Genomic DNA, 18654 nt, shown 5'->3' with positions numbered 1-18654 from the left:
TACCGTTTAGGGATAGCGGAAGTTCCTAAATCCGCAATTTGCGGGTAGCGGGTAGTGGCAGCGGGTAGCGGGTGGCACAAGATAGGGCCCTTAATCTTGTTGTATTGTAATGTACAATGACAATAAAGGCATTCAATTCAATTCAATTCGAAATGCTTCTCCTCTCTGTGACATGCTATTCCAACAGGTCTCACTCAAAACAATGGATTTGCATAACATCTCCTTTGACATGGAAGATTGGTATGACATCTCCACTGAGAACGACACTGATGGACTGGAACCTTACTTGTCAACCACCTCTTTTGTGACATCATGTATTGTCAGCTCCATCTGTTATAGTTCTGCTCCTCTGCTCACCTCATGCAGTATTTTTCCACTCACCCCACCTCTGCTCCACTCTGACTGCCAGCCACACCCATCTCATCAAGGCAACTCCGCTCACCTGCTCCACCCAGCCTGCCACCTCGTCAGCCCAACTCCACTCACCTGCTTTCAATCACTGACTGGCTCAGTATAAAGACCCCTGCTCTCCACACACTCACTGCCAGATTGTTCTTCGCTCTTTCGATGCAAGACTCTCCAGCACTTTATCCCGGACTGATTATCTGTTGCCGACCTTGCCTGCCTTTGACCAGCCTACCCTGCCTGAACCCTGGAAATTGCCTCAGCCTTCCGTCCCTGACCACGAGTTCTGCCTGCACCCTCCTGGTCTCTGTCTGCCTGTCCCGGTGGCTGTTTGGCAAGTTTCTGCCTCATTACAGCAGTGTGAGTTTTCTGTTTGACTTGCCTGTTAGCTGGACTGTGACTTTGATTGTGTTGCCACACTCATCTTGGAGTGTGCATCGTGTGGACCTTTTACCAGCTGGTTTTGTGATCCCTCACCTGGCTCTGGACCCACTGCCGCATCAGAGACATTTGTGTGCTGAACTGTTTACATTGCCTCTGCATTTGCATTTATCTGTTGGAACTACAACTCTCATTAAAAGTAACTTGCAACGATACCTGTGGTCTGCTGTGCTGCTATTGGGTCCTAACCACACCCGTAACACCATCGGTCTTCCTTTGACCTTACTCGTCATCTACACTCTGTATTCCCTGGTGTGTGAATTATGATTGAGGTCTATGTTTTTATGTGTGTGCCTGTCTATGATATCTGATGTTTGAAGGATCAGGAAACACAGCAAATGATTTTCCTTTAGTTCCACCTCTGCTATCAAACATTAACAGAACTACCTTTTTACATCTTGATTTCCTGCAGGTGCAAGGGAACAATGTTGCTCCTGTCTACGTCATCAACCTCCTCATCTCTGACCTTATCCAGATATGCTGCTTTGTCATCTGGGTGGCACAACCCAAGAATTTCATCATGTTTGTTGTCTCTGGAATTATCCACAGCATTGGTTTAATGGCCAGTGTTGGCTTCATGGTGTGTGTAGTAGGGGTGGTTAATCTGTGTGATTTCACGATTCGATTAGATTATGATTATTGAGGTCCCGATTCGATTAACAACCGATTTCGATTATTAGCGATTCTCGATTACCGATTATTGATTTTCCATTTGACAACAGACAGTGACCCAAAATAACCCTCCAACAGTTATATTGCACCATGAGTTCTCTTTTATTGTAAAACATAAATGCAGCTTTGGAAATTGTGTTCACAGCTGTGTGTGTAATACATTCCACCATGAAAACTGAAATAAAATTTGGAATTTAGTGCTTTACTAGCTCTGTGGAACTGGAAATGGCAACAAACATTATGTTTTGTAAACATAAACAACAATTACCAGTTTCATTGCATTCTTTTTGCTTCATAACAACAATAGGCCCGTTTCCACTGAATACGTTCCTGGTAGTATTTGCGGGGTAGGAGCCACTACAGGAACGTCGTCTCTCTCGGCCCTCTCACCTGCCGTGTCTCCACTGAGAGGAAGGTTCCTGGAAAGTTACCGGCTCTGGATGTCACGTAATTGTTGCGCGTTTGACCGGGGCATCAAAATGCGTGTTGTTAAAAAAGCCTGTTATTAGCGTTAGCTAACGTTAGCTAGCACGTTAGCATTAGCTTGGTAGTGTTGGTCTGTTGCTAGGGACGCTAGCGCTAGCGCAAGCTAATGCCGGCTATTTTGCCAACTTTTAGCCCCTATAAAAGTTCCTGAGCTCCTGCCCTGGAAGCCTAAATTAACCCACACTCTTGATTTCTGTGTAGATGGAGGTGGGTAAATTGGTTGCTTGCTGGTTCCAGCTGCTTCTTCATTCATTTTCAAGCTCGGTCTGGCCGCTGCTACGCGCTCCTTCTCCTCGTCTCTCCTCTACTGTCTCGCGGTGTATGTCTAACCTCTCGCGAGGGGATCGAGCGCGAATTGCCAATCGGCTTGGTGAAGCGTGAAGAACAGTGTGACCAAATAATCGTTTTTTAAAAATTAATAATCAATTCATAATCATCCATAACATAATCGTGATTAATCGATTATTGATTTTTTTCACCACCCCTAGTGTGTAGCCATGGAAAGGTAGATATCTGTCTGTGAGTGCAAGAAAGCCAGTGTGTGTACCTGTTTATATATATATTTTTTAATGTATTTTTTAAGAATATGTGTGATGGATCCTCATGCCATCTAACTATTTATCTATCTATTATAGGTATTTGGTCACCGCCTACCCACTGTGGTACCGCTTCAGACGAAACATCAAGATCACGCTAGTGGTCTGTTTCACGGTTTGGGTTTTGCCCTTGCTCCTGGGGTTTCTTGGTTACTTTATGTTAAGATTTTTGCGCCCACATATCCTCCTGTCCATCTACCTCCTCCTGCCCTTTCCCCTGCTCATCTTCTTCCTGGCTGGGACCCTCAAAGCCCTGACCTCCTCCATCTCTGTCCCCCCTGAGGAAAAACGACGAATTGTGGGAACCTTGGTTCTGGTGCTTCTTAACTACACACTGCTGTTCCTGCCCACAATCATTTTGTACATATCTGCAGACACACTTAGTGATCCTGATAATCCTGTGCAATCAACCCTCCTTCAGTTGAGTCCCCTTATGGACTTGGTTCTATATATTTTCATGAAGAAAGGGACTGTAGACAAGCTGCTGGGCTGCCTGTGTCGATGCAGGATGACCACAGAGCAAGAGCAGGGGCAGATGTCCACTCTGAACAGCAACGCTCCATAAATGGTGAGCTCCATGTAGGCAGAGGAGGACAGGGAGAGGGAGAGAAAAGATGGAGTGAAGAGAAAAGAAGCAAATGGATGGAGTGACAACCTCCTTCATTATTCACAAATGACAATGTTACATCTGAAAGCTGAGATGAAAAAATTTTTGTTGAGGTGGTGTGAAGTTTGAATGTTTTTTTTTCTTGAGCATTTACTATTTCTTACTTTATTTACTCCCATTTTATTTAATCATGTAAATATGTTTAATTCCAATTGTAATTCTGTTTCTATGGATAATTGTTCTTATTACCATTCTTCTTTTTTTTTTAATAAAATAAAATAAAATAAAAAATAAAAATCCACATGAATTTGCTCTTTGTCACAGGAATACTTTCAACATGGTAACAAAAAATGTGTTATGCGTTAGTACAATTAGTTATGACCAACAAAACAAAGTCTGTTGAACCTAAAGAGGGAAAAGCCCCAACAGACCTATAGGCAGCACCAAATGCAGGATTGAACAGAGGCAGGCTTGGAGTCCTGGAGGGGGCACCACTGCATTCTTACTCTCCAGCATAGATCCTTCTCATCAGTTTGAGCCTTTAAAGCAGGGGTGTCAAACTGGTGCCATGGAGAGGCTGCAGGTTTTCATTCCAACCAAAAACTCCACCAGGTGATTTCACTGATCACCCCACCTAACCTAACCCTAACCTCCAAGCGGAGAGGAGGAACTAACAAATTATTCTGTAAACTAATTTTCATATTGTATGGAGATGAACGGAGGCTGCTGGGAAATTATTTAGAGTAGCTCCTGAACATCGACTGTTTGAATACAGACAAAGAAACGGTGGACTTTGGTGGATGCAACACGATCAGACTTTGGTCCAGCAGCTTCCAAACTGTGAATATATATTTTATTATTCAGCATACATTCAGTTTTATGCAACTTCTTGCAGCATTATCTGGAGGTTCCCTTTTAACCTGTTTACTCCTGTTGTGTATGTCTGTTATTCCTGTTTCTAAGTTAATGTCAAACTTCATAGTTATTTATTTATGTATTGTTTTATTTATTATTTGTTATAACAGTAATAACCACCATAATGGCAATTCAACCTGAGGGGCATCATGCTGAAATTTGTTATTCAGTATCAGTGAAACTTAGCCTTTTTTCTTATGTTTCTACATTGTTACTATTTATAATTCATGGATGGTGATTGTAATTGTTTCTCCCTCCACATTTCTTAAATGTCTCCCACAAGAATGCTGTACTAGAAAATGCAGATACTGTTTAGCTGCCAAGTCCCTTTCTTCTGCAGCTTTATTAACTCCATTATTGCTAAGAATTGTGGGCATGTTTGTATGAGCTTGTGCTGGCAGGTGTTGATTAGAGGCAGAGAGACCCTTCTTCTTTCCCTGACCTGCTACCTGCTAACATCAGATGGCATTTATCTGCCAGTTCCCTTTCTACTGTGTACAGTACACTGTATTACTGTGGGCTGTTTGTGTCTCCTTAAAAATGTGGGTACACTATGTCTCTGGTGGTAGTAGCAGTATTGGTAATAGTAAAACAAGTGTTGACTAGAGGCAAAGAAACCCTTCTCCTTTCTCTTACCTGCTATCTTAACAACAGGTCTCACTGAAGAACACACAACATCTCCTTAGACATGGGAGATAGGTACAACGGTTACCCATATGAGTACTATTACCCCTATGAGCTGGAACCTTTCATTTCAAACACCGTACGTGTGACATCATGGATTGCCATCTCCATCGGCCTTCCTTTGATCTTGGCGGCCCTCTGCTCTCTGTATTCCATGGTGTGTATAAAATGATTAAGATCTATGTATTTGTTTAATTGTCTGCCTACCTGTGTTCCTATCATTTGTATAATCTCCCACACACACGTTAGTCCATGTCATTCCACCTCAGGCTCCTCCTAAACCACTGAAGACAATAGCACCATGTTTTTACAGCTCTCAAAACCCACAAAATTTCCATCAGATTTCTCTAGAAAGCATCTACATCATGCAAGAGGTTTGTTGGTTACTCATGATCTGTGACAATACTGATTGGATTGTGTTGAAAATCACACTTCAAGGTGAGATGCTACAGTCAAAGTGACATGTTTGTTGCTGACTGTCCCATTGAGCTGCGTCTGTCATGTGAGGTTTGGTTACCGCTGCCTTGCTCATTTTGAACTCCTTTTCCTGCAGGTTCGAGAAAACCATGTTGCTCCAATTTTTGTCATGAACCTCTTCCTCTCTGACCTCATCCAGATGTGCTGCTTTGTCATGTGGCTGGCAGCACCCAAGGATTTGAACATCATTTCAACCTCTGGTCAACTTTACTATGTTGGTTTGATGGCCAGTGTTGGCTTCATGGTGTGTGTAGCCATGGAAAGGTAGATATCTCTTTTATCTGCTATTAGACAGCCTGTGTGGATGTGTAGGCCAGGATTAAAACCTTATGATGCCCCTGGCCAGCTCAAGGACCCCCAACCCCACCCTGCAACACACAAAACATACCTATCTGCACAGGAGTGTATGTCCTTAGTGGCAGTTTAATACTTGCTGGCATACTTGTATTATTTGTATTATTACTTTTATTAAGTATCTGTACTTAATTGTATTTTACATACTTTTTGCTTTCTACTCTATTACACTGAGGAATTGCAATGTACTCCCCCTAAAATTAAATCAGCATTAGCTGTATGAGCTGCAATCGCTGTAATTTTTGCAAATCTTTTATGTTCTTCTGTTCTTCAAACAGCAATTTGACAGTGTCAAAATTGTGACTATCACGTACGCCTCCCCTGCACCATCAGCCTTGGTTTAAACACACACTGTGTGTTCTCACATCTAAGAGCCTGGCTGCTGACCAGCGTGTTTCAGCTCAGGCACCCTGATGAAGGCTCTTGGAGCTGAAACATGTTGGTCAGCAGCCAGGTTCTTACATCATGTTTAGTCATGTAACAATAAAGGCTTTTTAACATTTTTTCAGTGCTTTGGATGTTTTTTTTAAGTTTGCCAGTCATATTCTACACATGATTTTTATTTAAAAAAAAGGAGACAAACATAACAATACATATTTTTCACATTTTTTGATTGATCTTCAGACTATCGATTTTTTTTTTTTTTTTTTTTTTTTAATAGGTATACAGTCATTGCCTGCCCACTGTGGTTCCGCTTCAGAAGAAACATCAGCTTCTCTCTGCTGATCTGCATCATAGTCTGGTGCATCCCCTTGGTCCACACCTTTCTCAACAACATATCATCTCGTCCATTGAGCCCACATATCCTCCTGTCCATCTACCTCCTCCTGCCCTTTCCCCTGCTCATCTTCTTCCTGGCTGGGACCCTCAAAGCCCTGTCCTCCTCCATCTCTGTCCCCTCTGAGGAAAAACGGCGAATTGTGGGAACCTTGGTTCTGGTGCTGCTCAATTACACACTGCTGTTTGCTCCCTTGATCATTTTGTTTGTGGGAATGATTGAAATTGCCCATGATGATGGTAATGATAATAATAGTAAACTGTGTTTCATCTTCATTCAGCTGAATAAGGAACATGAGCGCTTTTCTTCACCATCATGTAAAACTGTCCCCTTTGGTCGTGATGTGCAATTAATCTTCGTTCAGCTGAGTCCCCTTATGGACTTGGTTCTGTATGTTTTTGTGAAGAAAGGGTCTGTAGACAAGCTGCTAGCCTTCCTGTGTCGATGCAGAATGACCACAGAGCAAGAGCAGGGGCAGGTCTCCACTGTGGACAGCAGCACTCTCCACACAGTCAGCTCCATGCAGACAGAGGAGGACAGGGAGAGGGAGACGGGGAAAGGAGGGGGAAAGTGACAAGAGGAGAGTTTTGTTTTGTTTTGTTTTTTTTTTCTCTTGAATGTTTACTACTTGTGCTGATATTTTCCTGACATTTTTTATGTCTTCTTATAAACCATGTTTAACTCTATTTGTAATTCTGGTTGATACAACTAATTTTGATTATTAATCTTAATTTGAATGCATACATGAATAAAAACATAAATAAAACAAATCTCTTGGAAAACTCTTGGAATGTCTTTTTTTTTTTTTTTTTTTTTTTTTTTTTTTTTGCATGGTAATGAAGACATTTCTCAAGGCATATGTCAAAGTGTAATGACTTCTTATCCTGTAGCCCCTCAAAACATAATCTGAATATAAAGTTTAGCACAGCAGCTTTCACTGCTTTATCCCACGGCACGTTCTATGTCTTGGGCCAACTGTTTTTCTCTACTTCTGCTGGACTTGACTTGAAAATGGAAATGGAAATGAAAATGAAAATAAAAATTTGATCACAAAAAATTAGCACAGCAGTGCAGGTAAAAGCTCAGCCTTGCATTGCACCTGTAGATAATATATTGCATCAGTGTATAGGTATGTGTGTGTATACATGCGTAAGAGCCCTGTCCCCAAGACTCACCTTCTCAGATAACTAAACTGCATTCTCAATTACATTTCAAGGGGAATGTAAATTATGATCGGATGGTATTTTTTCTAATGAATCAAAAGACCATTTACAATCAAATAATATGAGGACTGCACTGTGAAGAATGCGGGGTTATGGATCATCCAGACAACTGACTTTCACTCAGGCATCCCAGGGTTGACTCCAGTGTGAAGCGACAGAGGTGTCTGCTTGTTGCAAACATTACATACATTACATTATGGTACCTTACCATAATCAAGTGGTTTTTATGCCTACACTTAACCTTTGCCTGAAATTAATGAAGTGGTTTTGTTGCCTAAAATTCACCATGTGACACTGCTGCATGATTAAAGTGAGAAAGCCCCATGCATCTCATCCTGATGCCGAAGGAAGTCTTTGGCATTGATATGAGATGCAAAAGGGGCATGACCGAGCTGCAGAATTTGATAACCTGTAGAAGACAATGTGATGTATGTGAGGGCGCTATGCCAAACCTTTACTGTGTTTTTGAGGAAAAGGTTTTTTTGTCTGTTTAATTAACTTTCTGTAATCTACTGAGTACATATACTTTATAGGGATTATAATTGACTGGGATTCAATTGTGACCCATGCTGGAGGGTCATCCTTGACAAAGAATATATGCTCTAATTGGAGCTGCCCAGAAATACCATATAAGACTTGGTAATCATAGTCCACATCTGTCATATGGAAAATGTAACAAGGACAGCCTAAGTCTTGGACATTTATTGTTCCAAATTGAGTTTGAAAAAGTTTTCTTTAACAACTGAAAAAGGGAAGGTGGTTGGGAAAGTAGGATTGATTGGAAGAGGTACAGGAATGTAGGTAAAATTATAATTTTTAAAAGACTGAGGTGTCCAAATAAGGATATAGGTAATTTTGCCCACCTATTTCTAAGTTGCAAAACTGTCTCTATCAAGTCAGGTAAGGCAGGTAGAGTTTGTTTCAAGCTGGGGCAAAACAGAATTATGCCATCTGCATATGGGACTATTCAGTGTTCTGTATCTTCTATTTTTTTCTGAGTTTTGTTGATGTTTTTACGGAGCATCAGGGCAAACAATAGAGGAGACACAGGATCACCCTCTCTTGTTCCTTGATTAAGTTTAAGAAGTTGTAGAGGTTGATATAAATCCATCAGTTAAAATTTCAGCTTGTGAGCTAGAGTGGACCTAAGCTAGAGTGCCCCCCCCACCCCACCCCACACCCCCCAAAACCTTTCCAGAATTTCCAATAGGTACTGCCATTGTATTGCACCAAAGGCTTTCTCTGTGCTCAGTGTTCAGTGTTTACTCCTGTTGTGCATGTCTGTTATTCCTCTTTTTGAACTCTGCTTTAAATTAATGTCTAACTTCACTGTTATTTAGATATTGATTGTTTTATTTATTATTTCTTGTAACTTTAGGGGCATCATGCTCACTTAGAGATTTGTTATTCACTATGTGCTGAATATTTTTTTTTCTTGCTTTTCTGCATTTGTTTCTGCAAGCCCCTTTCCTCTGCAGCTTTATTAACTACATTATCTACTGCTAAGTGTTGGTGGTGCATTTGTATGAACTTGTTTTTGCAAGTGTTGATTAGAGGCAAAGAAACCCTCCTCCTTTCGCTGACCTGCTACCTCAACAGCAGGTCTCACTCTAAGGAAGGGAAAAATTTGCAAGATTTCCACAACACCCCATTGGAGAACGACTTTGAGCAACACAAGCTGGAGACTGAATTGTCATTCGCCTCATATGTATCAAAATGGTTCGCCATCTTCCTTCCTTTGACTCTCCCATGACTGGCCATCTGCACTCTGTATTCCCTGGTGTGTGTAAAATGATTAGCATCTATGTATTTGTTTATTTGTTTGCCTACCTATCTATATAATCTGAAATTTGTATAATCACCCTCACATGCACGTTAGTCCTTGTAGTTTCCTCATGGCCTCCTCCCAAACTAGTGAAGTTGACAGTGCCATGTTTTTACAGCTCTCAAAACATTGAATTCCCAGCAGGTTTCTCTAGACAGCATAGGCAACATCATCTAAGAGGTTTGTCGGTCACATATGAGCTTTGTGACAGCTCTGATTGGAGTTGCAGAAAGCATGGCATATAGTCAATTTTCTGTTAAATATTTTTTTGAAGCTTCCTCCATGCAGCTGACATGGCAAGAAGCCTAATCTGGCATTATTATGTGATTACTGTGATAAATAGAAATAGCTTGTTGTCTGATCCTATCACAAGGGAGAGCAGCTTCTTTATCAGGCCCCCAGATTCTCCGATCTGCCAATAAGATCAGGCTTGGTTCTGTTGGACTTTAATGTTTGACAATTTTGAATTTATTGTTTCTGTCTTTACATTGTTAACTTTGTAAACCACATTTAATTGTGTTTGCAGGTCTGAACCCATAAATATTATCGTTATTATTATTAGTAGTAGTACAAGTAGTATCAGCAGCAGCAGTAGTTGTAGCTGTAGAAGTAACAGTAAGCTCACAATGAAACTTGGTTCAGATGGATTTTGCTCTTGGTCATAAGAATGTCTTTAGCATGCTTCTATATCCTGCAGCCTCTCAACATATTCATACACATATAGAGTTCAGAGCCACAGTTCAGCCATGGTGGTTTAAAAGCAGCTAATGTTGAAAACAACTTAGCCTGACAAGACACTCATTGATAAACAAATTATTCTGTAAACTAATTTTCATATTGTATGGAGATGAACGGAGGCTGCTGGGAAATTATTTAGAGTAGCTCCTGAACATCGGCTGCTTGGATGCAGACAAAGAATCGGTGGACTTTGGTGGATGCAACACGATCAGACTTTGGTCCAGCAGCTTCCAAACTGTAAATATATATTTTATTATTCAGCATGCATTCAGTTTTATGCAGTGACTTTTGCAACATTATGTGGAAGTGCTCCTTTTACCTGTTTCCTTATCATTTTATTTTATTTACTTATTTATTTATTGTTTATTATGTGTATCAGTAATAACCAGCATAATGATGATTCAGCGTTGGTGGCATCATGCTGACTCAGTGATTTGTTATTCAGTATCTGTCAAATATAATGGATTTTTTTTCTTTTCTACATTGTTACTATTTATAATTCATGGATGGTGATTGTAATTGTTTCTCCCTCCACATTTCTTAAATGTCTCCCACAAGAATGCTGTACTAGAAAATGCAGATACTGTTTAGCTGCCAAGCCCCTTTCTTCTGCAGCTTTATTAACTCCATTAGTGCTGAGCATTGTGGGCATGTTTGTATGAGCTTGTGCTGGCAGGTGTTGATTAGAGGCAGAGAAACCCTTCTTCTTTTCCTGACCTGCTACCTGCTAACATCAGATGGCATTTATCTGCCAGTTCCCTTTCTACTGTGTACAGTACACTATATTACTGTGGGCTGTTTGTGTCTCCTTAAAAATGTGGGTACACTATGTCTCAATACTACCCTGCCTCTCCCCTCCTACCTTCCCTGACCCGCTCTCCCAATGACAGGTCTCACTGAAGAATGGAAGGTGCGTACAACACCTCCAATGACACGGCTTCATACACCACCTTCACCACCACCTCCTTTACCAGCAGTGAGCCAGATGACTACTCCTCCAATCACACGGCTTCATACACCACCTTCAACACCACCTCCTTTACCAGCAGTGAGCCAGATGACTACTCCTCCAATCACACGGCTTCATACACCACCTTCAACACCACCTCCTTTACCAGCAGTGAGCCAGATGACTACTCCTCCAATCACACGGCTTCATACACCACCTTCAACACCACCCCCTTTTACTACAATGATTTTACTACTACATTTGACGACAACTACTGGCCCCAAATTTATTTATCATATGAGCCAGACCGCTACCTTTCAGAAGCTGTACTTGAGGCGTCATGGATTGTCATCTCCATCAGCGTTCCTCTGATTTTAGTGGCCATCCGTGCTCTGTATTCTCTGGTGTGTGTAAAATGATTAATATCTATATATTTGTTTATTTGTCTGTCTGCCTGCATGCCTATCATTTGTATAATCACCTACATACACATCATCAAGAGGTTTGTTGGTTACACATGACCTGTGACAATACTGATTGGAGTCTCAGGAAACATGCAGAAATTAAGCATTTCAGCGTCACATTTTTCAAAATCACACTTCTAAAGTGAGATCCAGCCATTTCAGGTCAAAGTGACATGTTTGTTGCTGACTGTCCCACAGTGAGCTGCATCTGTCATGTGAGGTTTGGTTACTGTTGCCTTGCTCTTTTTGAACTCCTTTTCCTGCAGGTGCGAGACAACCATGTTGTTCCAGTCTACGTCATAAACCTCCTTGTCTCTGATCTCATCCAGATGTGCTGCTTTGTCATTTTGCTGGCAGCACCCCAACACTTAATTTTGACCTCCACTCGTCTTTATTACGCTGGTTTGATGGCAAGCGTCGGCTTCATGGTGTGTGTAGCCATGGAAAGGTAGCTATCTCTACTATTAAAGAACCTCTGTGTGTGTGTGTGTGTGTGTGTGTGTGTGTGTGTGTGTGTGTGTTGTCATGGGTGTGATATTTATGAAGCGTCCTAAAAGTCAGATTTTTTTTTTATTATTAATATCTATCTATCTATCTATCTATCTATCTATCTATCTATCCATCTATCTATTTATTATAGGTATTTGCTCATCGCCTGGCCAGTGTGGTACCGCTTGAGACGAAACGTCAAGGTCTCTCTGGTGGTCTGTTTCATGGTCTGGGTTATCCCCTCGGTTTATTTCATTCTCCTCTTTTGCATAAAGGATAGTGTGACCCAAGACATCCTCCTGTCCAGCTACGTCCTCCTGCCCTTTCCCCTGCTCATCTTCTTCCTGGCTGGGAGCCTCAAAGCCCTGTCCTCCTCCATCTCTGTCTCCCCTGAGGAAAAACGGCTTATTGTGGGAACCTTGGTTCTGGTACTGCTTAACTATGCACTGTTCCTGCCCTCGATCATTTTGCTCCTGTATATGTCAGTCAGTGTTTCTCATGATATAAACGACAGTGCAAAGTTGTGTTTCATCTTAACTCAGCTCAATTCCCCCGAGTACCCAAATTATGACTCATTTTCAGTGAAATGTTCAAATGCTCCCTTCATCTTACTTCAGTTCAGTCCCTTTCTGGACTTGGTTCTGTATGTTTTCATGATGAAAGGGGCTGTAGACAAGCTGCTGGCCTACCTGTGTCGATGCAGGATGACCACAGAGCAAGAGCAGGGGCAGATCCCCACTGTGGACAGCAACACTCCACAAATGTCAGCTCCATGTAGGCAGACAAGGAGAGGGAGAGAGGGGAAAGGAGATGGGAGAAATTTCACATTGGTGAATCTGTAATCCATACTTTTATTTAGTCCCACCTTAACTATCAGCCTTCCAGAGGGCTGCACACCCTCATGAAAACACTGAGATCATCAGGCAGCACTGTGTTATTTTGTGTGTAGTAAGACTAAAGACCAACGTGCTTTATTTATGTTCTTTTTTTGTATGCTGTTTGTGCTTCTATTTATTCCTCACATTTTTATGTCATCTTATAAACTTTATTTAATTTTAATATAGTTAGGGTTTTACTTAAGTTAATTTTAGTTGTATTCTCAAATCCAACCAATTATTATTTTCAATGACATTTTGAAAAATAAATAAAATATATATGTAAAATTGAGAACTTGCTCTTGGAATGTTTTTTTTTTTTTTTTTTTTATTGTAATGAAGTTCTCAATATGTTGAATTCATAGCTAGTGTTATCCTGTAGCCTCTCAACTCATAATCTGAATGCAGAGTTTAGTACAGCAATGCAGGTCAGAGCTCAGCTTATGTTAGTGTGCGACTAAGAAAAACCATAAACTCTGTGTTTCCTTGCTAAATATGACATTTGTAGATCAACTAACAGAAAAATGGGTATGATGAAATCAAACATTGCATCTTGTTTTACTGCAGGAAATGTGTGCTAGATTTTATAAGCTGACAAAAAGCAGACGTTTTTGTAGAGCAACAGGAAGCTACTGTGGGAGATTTGATTGACAGATTGATTTACAGTTTATTGTGAGCCATGACTGAATTTTACATAACACTACATAACACTACAATCACTGGAGACTGTACTTCAAGGCGCCTCAGCGGACATTTGATCTGGGATTGCGCTCCTCATTTTACTTTGGTATTGAGTGGTACACAAAACGGAGTGTTAGAGACTGACCCTATTAAACCCTGAAACCTGTATCTCTGATTTGATGGCAGCTGTACATATTCACTGCTCAGAGCATGCTTGGGGTTAGAGACTGTAACTGGTGAAAAAACGATTAGATGCAGACAAAGAGACAGAAAACCTCAGCATACAAAACATTCAAGCTGGGATCCAGCAGCTTCCCGCTGTATATTATGTTATGGAAATTGCTCCTCAATGTTTCAACTTTGTTCCTGAAAGATCACATTTTTCTGTCATTTCAATACATCAAATGGCACTTAAATACTACAGTACCTTTGAACCTCATTGATGGTCATGGTAAGGACTCCAGGTAATGATGACAAAGCCAGTGTTGCGCCCACCCTTGTTTTTTAAAATCCAACCCAGTTTTTGTGGGAGATAAGATCATATGTATTGCTGAATGTAACAACTAAATTCATGGAGTATCTTTAAGGAGCTTTCTGTAGGTGTTGTGTACCTTTAACTCTGTGATAGCAAGTACTGGCATATCCCATGTTATTCTTTCCCTTTACATGCAAGACAGATTACTGATGTGGCTTTTCCCCCTATAATTTAATAATAGCACAGGGATCAGTACATTGGGTGAATATAATGATCATGTATCATGCAGATAGTATGTATTTTGTTTTAATGAAATGCATGTTCCAGCAAACATGAGACTAGTAGTAGTGAGGTGAGTCGTTCATGCAGAAGTCAGGCTGCAGGCTCTCGAAGGTGCAGTCAGATGTGTCCAAGGCACAGCGGCCACAGTAGCAGCTCAAAGCCACAGGGTAGGTGACGATCGGGTCCACTCCCAGAGGACAGTCGGGGAGCTCAAATGTCTTGTAATGCAAATCCTGGTACGTGCACACATGCTGGTAGACGTTGCTGAAAGGTATCTTGATGACAGGGTCCTGGAAGGAGGAACAGAAGTAGGTGTTTCTCTGTGGTGACTCAGCTATCTGTGTTCTGAAGATTTTGTGCGCATCTTACATCATTCATTAACTCAGCAGCCATATTTGACTGGATTGGGAAATGCTATGGACTGCCTTTGGACAAAACAACAACAACAACAACAACACTGACTTTGGTGAGGGTTGAGTAGAGATGAGGCCAAATAACCCAATAACGTTCAAAGCAAAGGCTTCTGCAGCTGGTTAGAAGGGAATATCCACAAGGTTCGAGATAAGACCTGGTCCCACACATGATTCACCTGTCCAATATGTTACCTTATGTTTGCAGTCAACTTTATATTGTAAATCTTCATCTCCACTTCTAATTCATACTAACACAGAATCAGTCTCGCTCTAATGTTTCATATCTTAATCTTTGACAGTCTGTCCAGTAAACTGTGTTTGCAAGATAATGCTGCAGAACTATCTGGAACTGATAATAATGCAACTTGAAATAGGCTTTATTTTAAAACAAAATTGTTTTGTTTTCAAATATCAGATATTTAGTGTCAGTGTTATGTACCTTTCAACCAAGAGCAGCCTTTGATTAGAGCTGATGTAGCTAATTTGGCTCCAAGTCTTTGTTAATCTCTTGATGATATTAAAGACAAATTTGAGCAAATACATTTCTTGTCCAAACACCAGTTGAGACAACCATAACTGTTTGACTGTGTTTCACACTATCTGTCCCACCTGTCCACCCCAACTACAACTTAGACTAAATCAAATATGTCCAACTCTGTTAAATGACAGGGGGACCATATTGGTTTACCACCTATCTGACAAACTGACTCATTAATACTGAATTAATGAAAAACAGAAAAACAGGGCAGATTTTTTTTTTCCCATGAAACCATTTCTCAGTATTCTGAAATAATCATCTTATTAATTCAGAAAAGCAGGACTGATTTTCTTTCCATATTCAAACTTCTTCAAAAGTCTGAGATAACTGTGGGAAAAAAGCAGAATGTTGTTTTTTCATGAAACCTTTTAGCAGAATACTGAGACAAATGACAGAAAAAAGGGCTTTTTTTCTCAAGTGAATGCATTACGCTTCTGTAGAAACCACATAGTTTTAATGGTAATCCATAAGTGCAGCATGACTCATGATACCTTAGTGATGCAATGGCCGCTGCAGATGGTGGTTTCCACTGGGTGGCACCTGGGACAGCCCTCCTTCTCCACCGACACCGTTTGGTTGATGAGCTGGCAGGGCGGCAGCTCATAGGCCCCTAATGGAAGTTATTTTATATTGGGACAAAGCGTCACATAGTTCAAACATGAGATGACAAAATACACACAGTTATTTCACTTTGAAGGAATTTGGTGGGCTACTTAATCTGAAAAATGTTGAAATTAAGTAGAGGATTATTGGCATTAACTAAGTAGAAGCCATATAACCATGTTTACAGCCCCAAAAGTGTGATTTTTAGTGCAGCTCTCTGACACACACACACACACACACACACACACTTCCTCTTCAGCAGTGTGTGTCATAAACTCTCCCAAAAGAATGCAACTCAAGTCACACTACGATACTTAATTTTTCACCTTAAAAATGCATTAAATGTGATAATTATGGTGTTGCTTCATGAGTTTTCAATGTCAACAGAATGATTTGACTTTGATGGGCTACTTAATTTGAAAAATGTTGAAATTATGTACAGGATTATTGGTGCTATATTGAAGCCATGTAACCATTTTTTTTACAGCTCAAAAATGGTGACGTAGTGCTGATTCGCTCTTTTTTTTTTTTTTTTTTTTTTTTGTCTTACCTCCATAGGCCATGGGCCAAATGGAGCACAAGGCTCCCAAGACCAGGCTGAACATCAGGGAGAACATCCCTCTGCTGACTGGCACAACCATCATCTAAGAAAAGATAGGATAGAGATATCAGTTAGTTAGTTACTTGGTTGGTCAGTTAATCAAGTTTGGCCATTGACTCATCCTGAGACTGCTAATTGGTTACTTGGTAGCTTCATTTCTGGCACATCAGTGTAAGACATTAATAAATACTGATGAATACTGATGTATTGTCATTTAAGATAAATCAGAATGCTTATCTATGTTATTTTCTATCTTAAACTTGAGGCAAACTGTTTTCTGCCATTTATGTTTGTTAAATTTGAGTAAAACGGACTGGCTGTCAGTGTAGAAGTGCCTGACTTACCTCTCCGATGTGTGTAGCTAGTGTTGAAGTTGGCAGACCTGATGAGTATTTATACAGCACGGAGCGGCCCGGTATCCAGGATGAAGCCGGCTGGAGTTAGACGTCACTGTGCAACAGCCTTGGTTACCTGGTTCCATTAAAAGGAGGGAATGATCTGCTCATGTTATGTCGAACAATTTTAAACCTTAATTTACCCAGGTAACAGCCTTGTCCTGCATGTATGCTCTCGTTGGATAACACTGTGCTTTACATTCATGCATTTACACACTCTTGATTCACACTGGTGAGTATTCAAACTGAGAAAACACAATTCTAATATAAGAGTGTTATGGATTTTAAGAATTTTATTCTTGTCAGGGAGGGAGAGAAGAAGGAGACCCAGTCAGCGCACAATTTCATATAATAGCAAGCTTTTCCTCTGAAACGCCATTCACACCATCACAGGACACTAAAAGTCTCCACTGAAAATCAAATGATATCTTTTCAGGCTTACCCCATAGCAGTCAGGTTGAACAGCCTGCAAAAAACAAAAGTAATTCATTTAGTATTGGTGTCACTGTCATCTTATAGCCCTCCATACCTGTGTGTATACCTGTATACCTAGATGTGTTCTGTTGTTTCTTTTTCACTTTTGGGTGTGTGCTTTCTGGTTCACAAGCCAAATGAATAGACAGAGACTAGGCTATAATGTGGGAGTAGTCTATCACAGATATATTGCATTATCTCACAGAGGTTGTGAGATCATGCAGGGACCAAAAACAGTGTTTATATTCTATTTTCTGTTCAACATATAACGTGTTTATTTTACCTCATTCTTTTTTGTATGGAGACATGGAGTTTTTGGAGTTTTTAAAATTTTTACTATAATGTGTCCATCATTACATTAGGTAGCCAACATTTTTGTATCTCATATGGTCTGGTGCAGATGTCGGGAAGCTATGGCTCATCAACCATTTCTGGATCTTTACCAGAAGTCATATAGTTCTCGACAGAAACAGTGTTCCATCAAGAGCAAAAATTAAAACAGCAAAATTTCAAATTAACCTTTTCATGCATGAATTATGAAAGCCTGAGTCAAGATTTTTTTCTTATGTGTTTTACTCTTCTTAGGGCATGAACACTTTTGTGAGTCTCCATACTTCTTTAAGGATACAGGACTGGTATTACCATGCCATTATACTAGTATTAATATGTTTTCAGCAACAAGAATTGACAGTCTCTGCAGAAACCTCAATGGGGGGCAGCAGAGAGCATTCTAACAGCTGATATGCAATCCCACCATAGAAACCATTGCATTTAGGAGAAAATGACTTTAAACAGCTGTCCACTGTAGTGACCGCTATGCGTGAAAACACACACACACACACACATCCTGTTTGGTCTCTCACTGCACACACACTGGCTAGCCCTGGCCCACCTCTCTCTGTTTGTCTCTCCCTGTGTGTGTCTGCTCTGTTGACTAACCTCTTCAGCAGTGTGTTTTATAAACTCCCAAAAACACGTCAAACTATTCTATCAATTCCATTCATTTTTTACCCTAAAAAATACATTAAATGAGGCAATTAAGATGTTGCTTCATGTTTTTTTAAGGTCACACTTAATGTATTGATTCATGGATATTCATATTTTAAGGTTTTTATTGATGTTTATTAGTGTTTTCATGTGATTTTCAGGGTTTCTAAGAAACAAAAATCTGTTAAAAGTTCCCAAATATAATTAATATGTATGCCAGCCAATAA

General features: G+C 40.4%; 4 protein-coding genes across 4 annotated transcripts; 3 read left to right on the top strand and 1 right to left on the bottom strand.

Annotated features, from left to right (window-relative positions):
- The first annotated feature begins 229 nt into the window (after nt 1-229).
- On the top strand, nt 230-3165 carry LOC115372875 (G-protein coupled receptor 4-like). Its single transcript, XM_030071035.1, has 5 exons — nt 230-240; nt 987-1098; nt 1259-1432; nt 2493-2509; nt 2640-3165. The coding sequence occupies exons 1-5, from the start codon at nt 230-232 to the stop codon at nt 3163-3165; spliced, it is 840 nt and encodes a 279-aa protein (XP_029926895.1).
- Nucleotides 3166-3994: 829 nt separating this feature from the next.
- LOC115372874 (G-protein coupled receptor 4-like) lies at nt 3995-6989 on the top strand. Its single transcript, XM_030071034.1, has 5 exons — nt 3995-4047; nt 4777-4963; nt 5360-5547; nt 6299-6623; nt 6696-6989. Exons 2-5 carry the CDS (start codon nt 4811-4813, stop codon nt 6987-6989), a joined length of 960 nt encoding a protein of 319 aa, XP_029926894.1. The 5' UTR covers nt 3995-4047; nt 4777-4810.
- A 4115-nt stretch (nt 6990-11104) lies between these two features.
- Nucleotides 11105-13008, top strand: LOC115372873 (ovarian cancer G-protein coupled receptor 1-like). Its single transcript, XM_030071033.1, has 5 exons — nt 11105-11554; nt 11881-12062; nt 12255-12592; nt 12686-12866; nt 12963-13008. Exons 1-5 carry the CDS (start codon nt 11105-11107, stop codon nt 13006-13008), a joined length of 1197 nt encoding a protein of 398 aa, XP_029926893.1.
- A 1464-nt stretch (nt 13009-14472) lies between these two features.
- lhb (luteinizing hormone subunit beta) lies at nt 14473-16614 on the bottom strand. The gene is made up of 3 exons (XM_030071376.1): nt 16521-16614; nt 15859-15977; nt 14473-14706 (listed from the first exon to the last, which is right to left on the bottom strand). Exons 1-3 carry the CDS (start codon nt 16612-16614, stop codon nt 14473-14475), a joined length of 447 nt encoding a protein of 148 aa, XP_029927236.1.
- Nucleotides 16615-18654: the final 2040 nt, after the last annotated feature.

Source organism: Myripristis murdjan, chromosome 15 (genome assembly GCF_902150065.1).
Source record: "Myripristis murdjan chromosome 15, fMyrMur1.1, whole genome shotgun sequence".
NCBI lineage: Eukaryota > Metazoa > Chordata > Actinopteri > Holocentriformes > Holocentridae > Myripristis > Myripristis murdjan.
The sequence above is the reverse complement of the archived record's forward strand: the minus strand, read 5'-3'. Positions and strand labels throughout refer to the sequence as shown.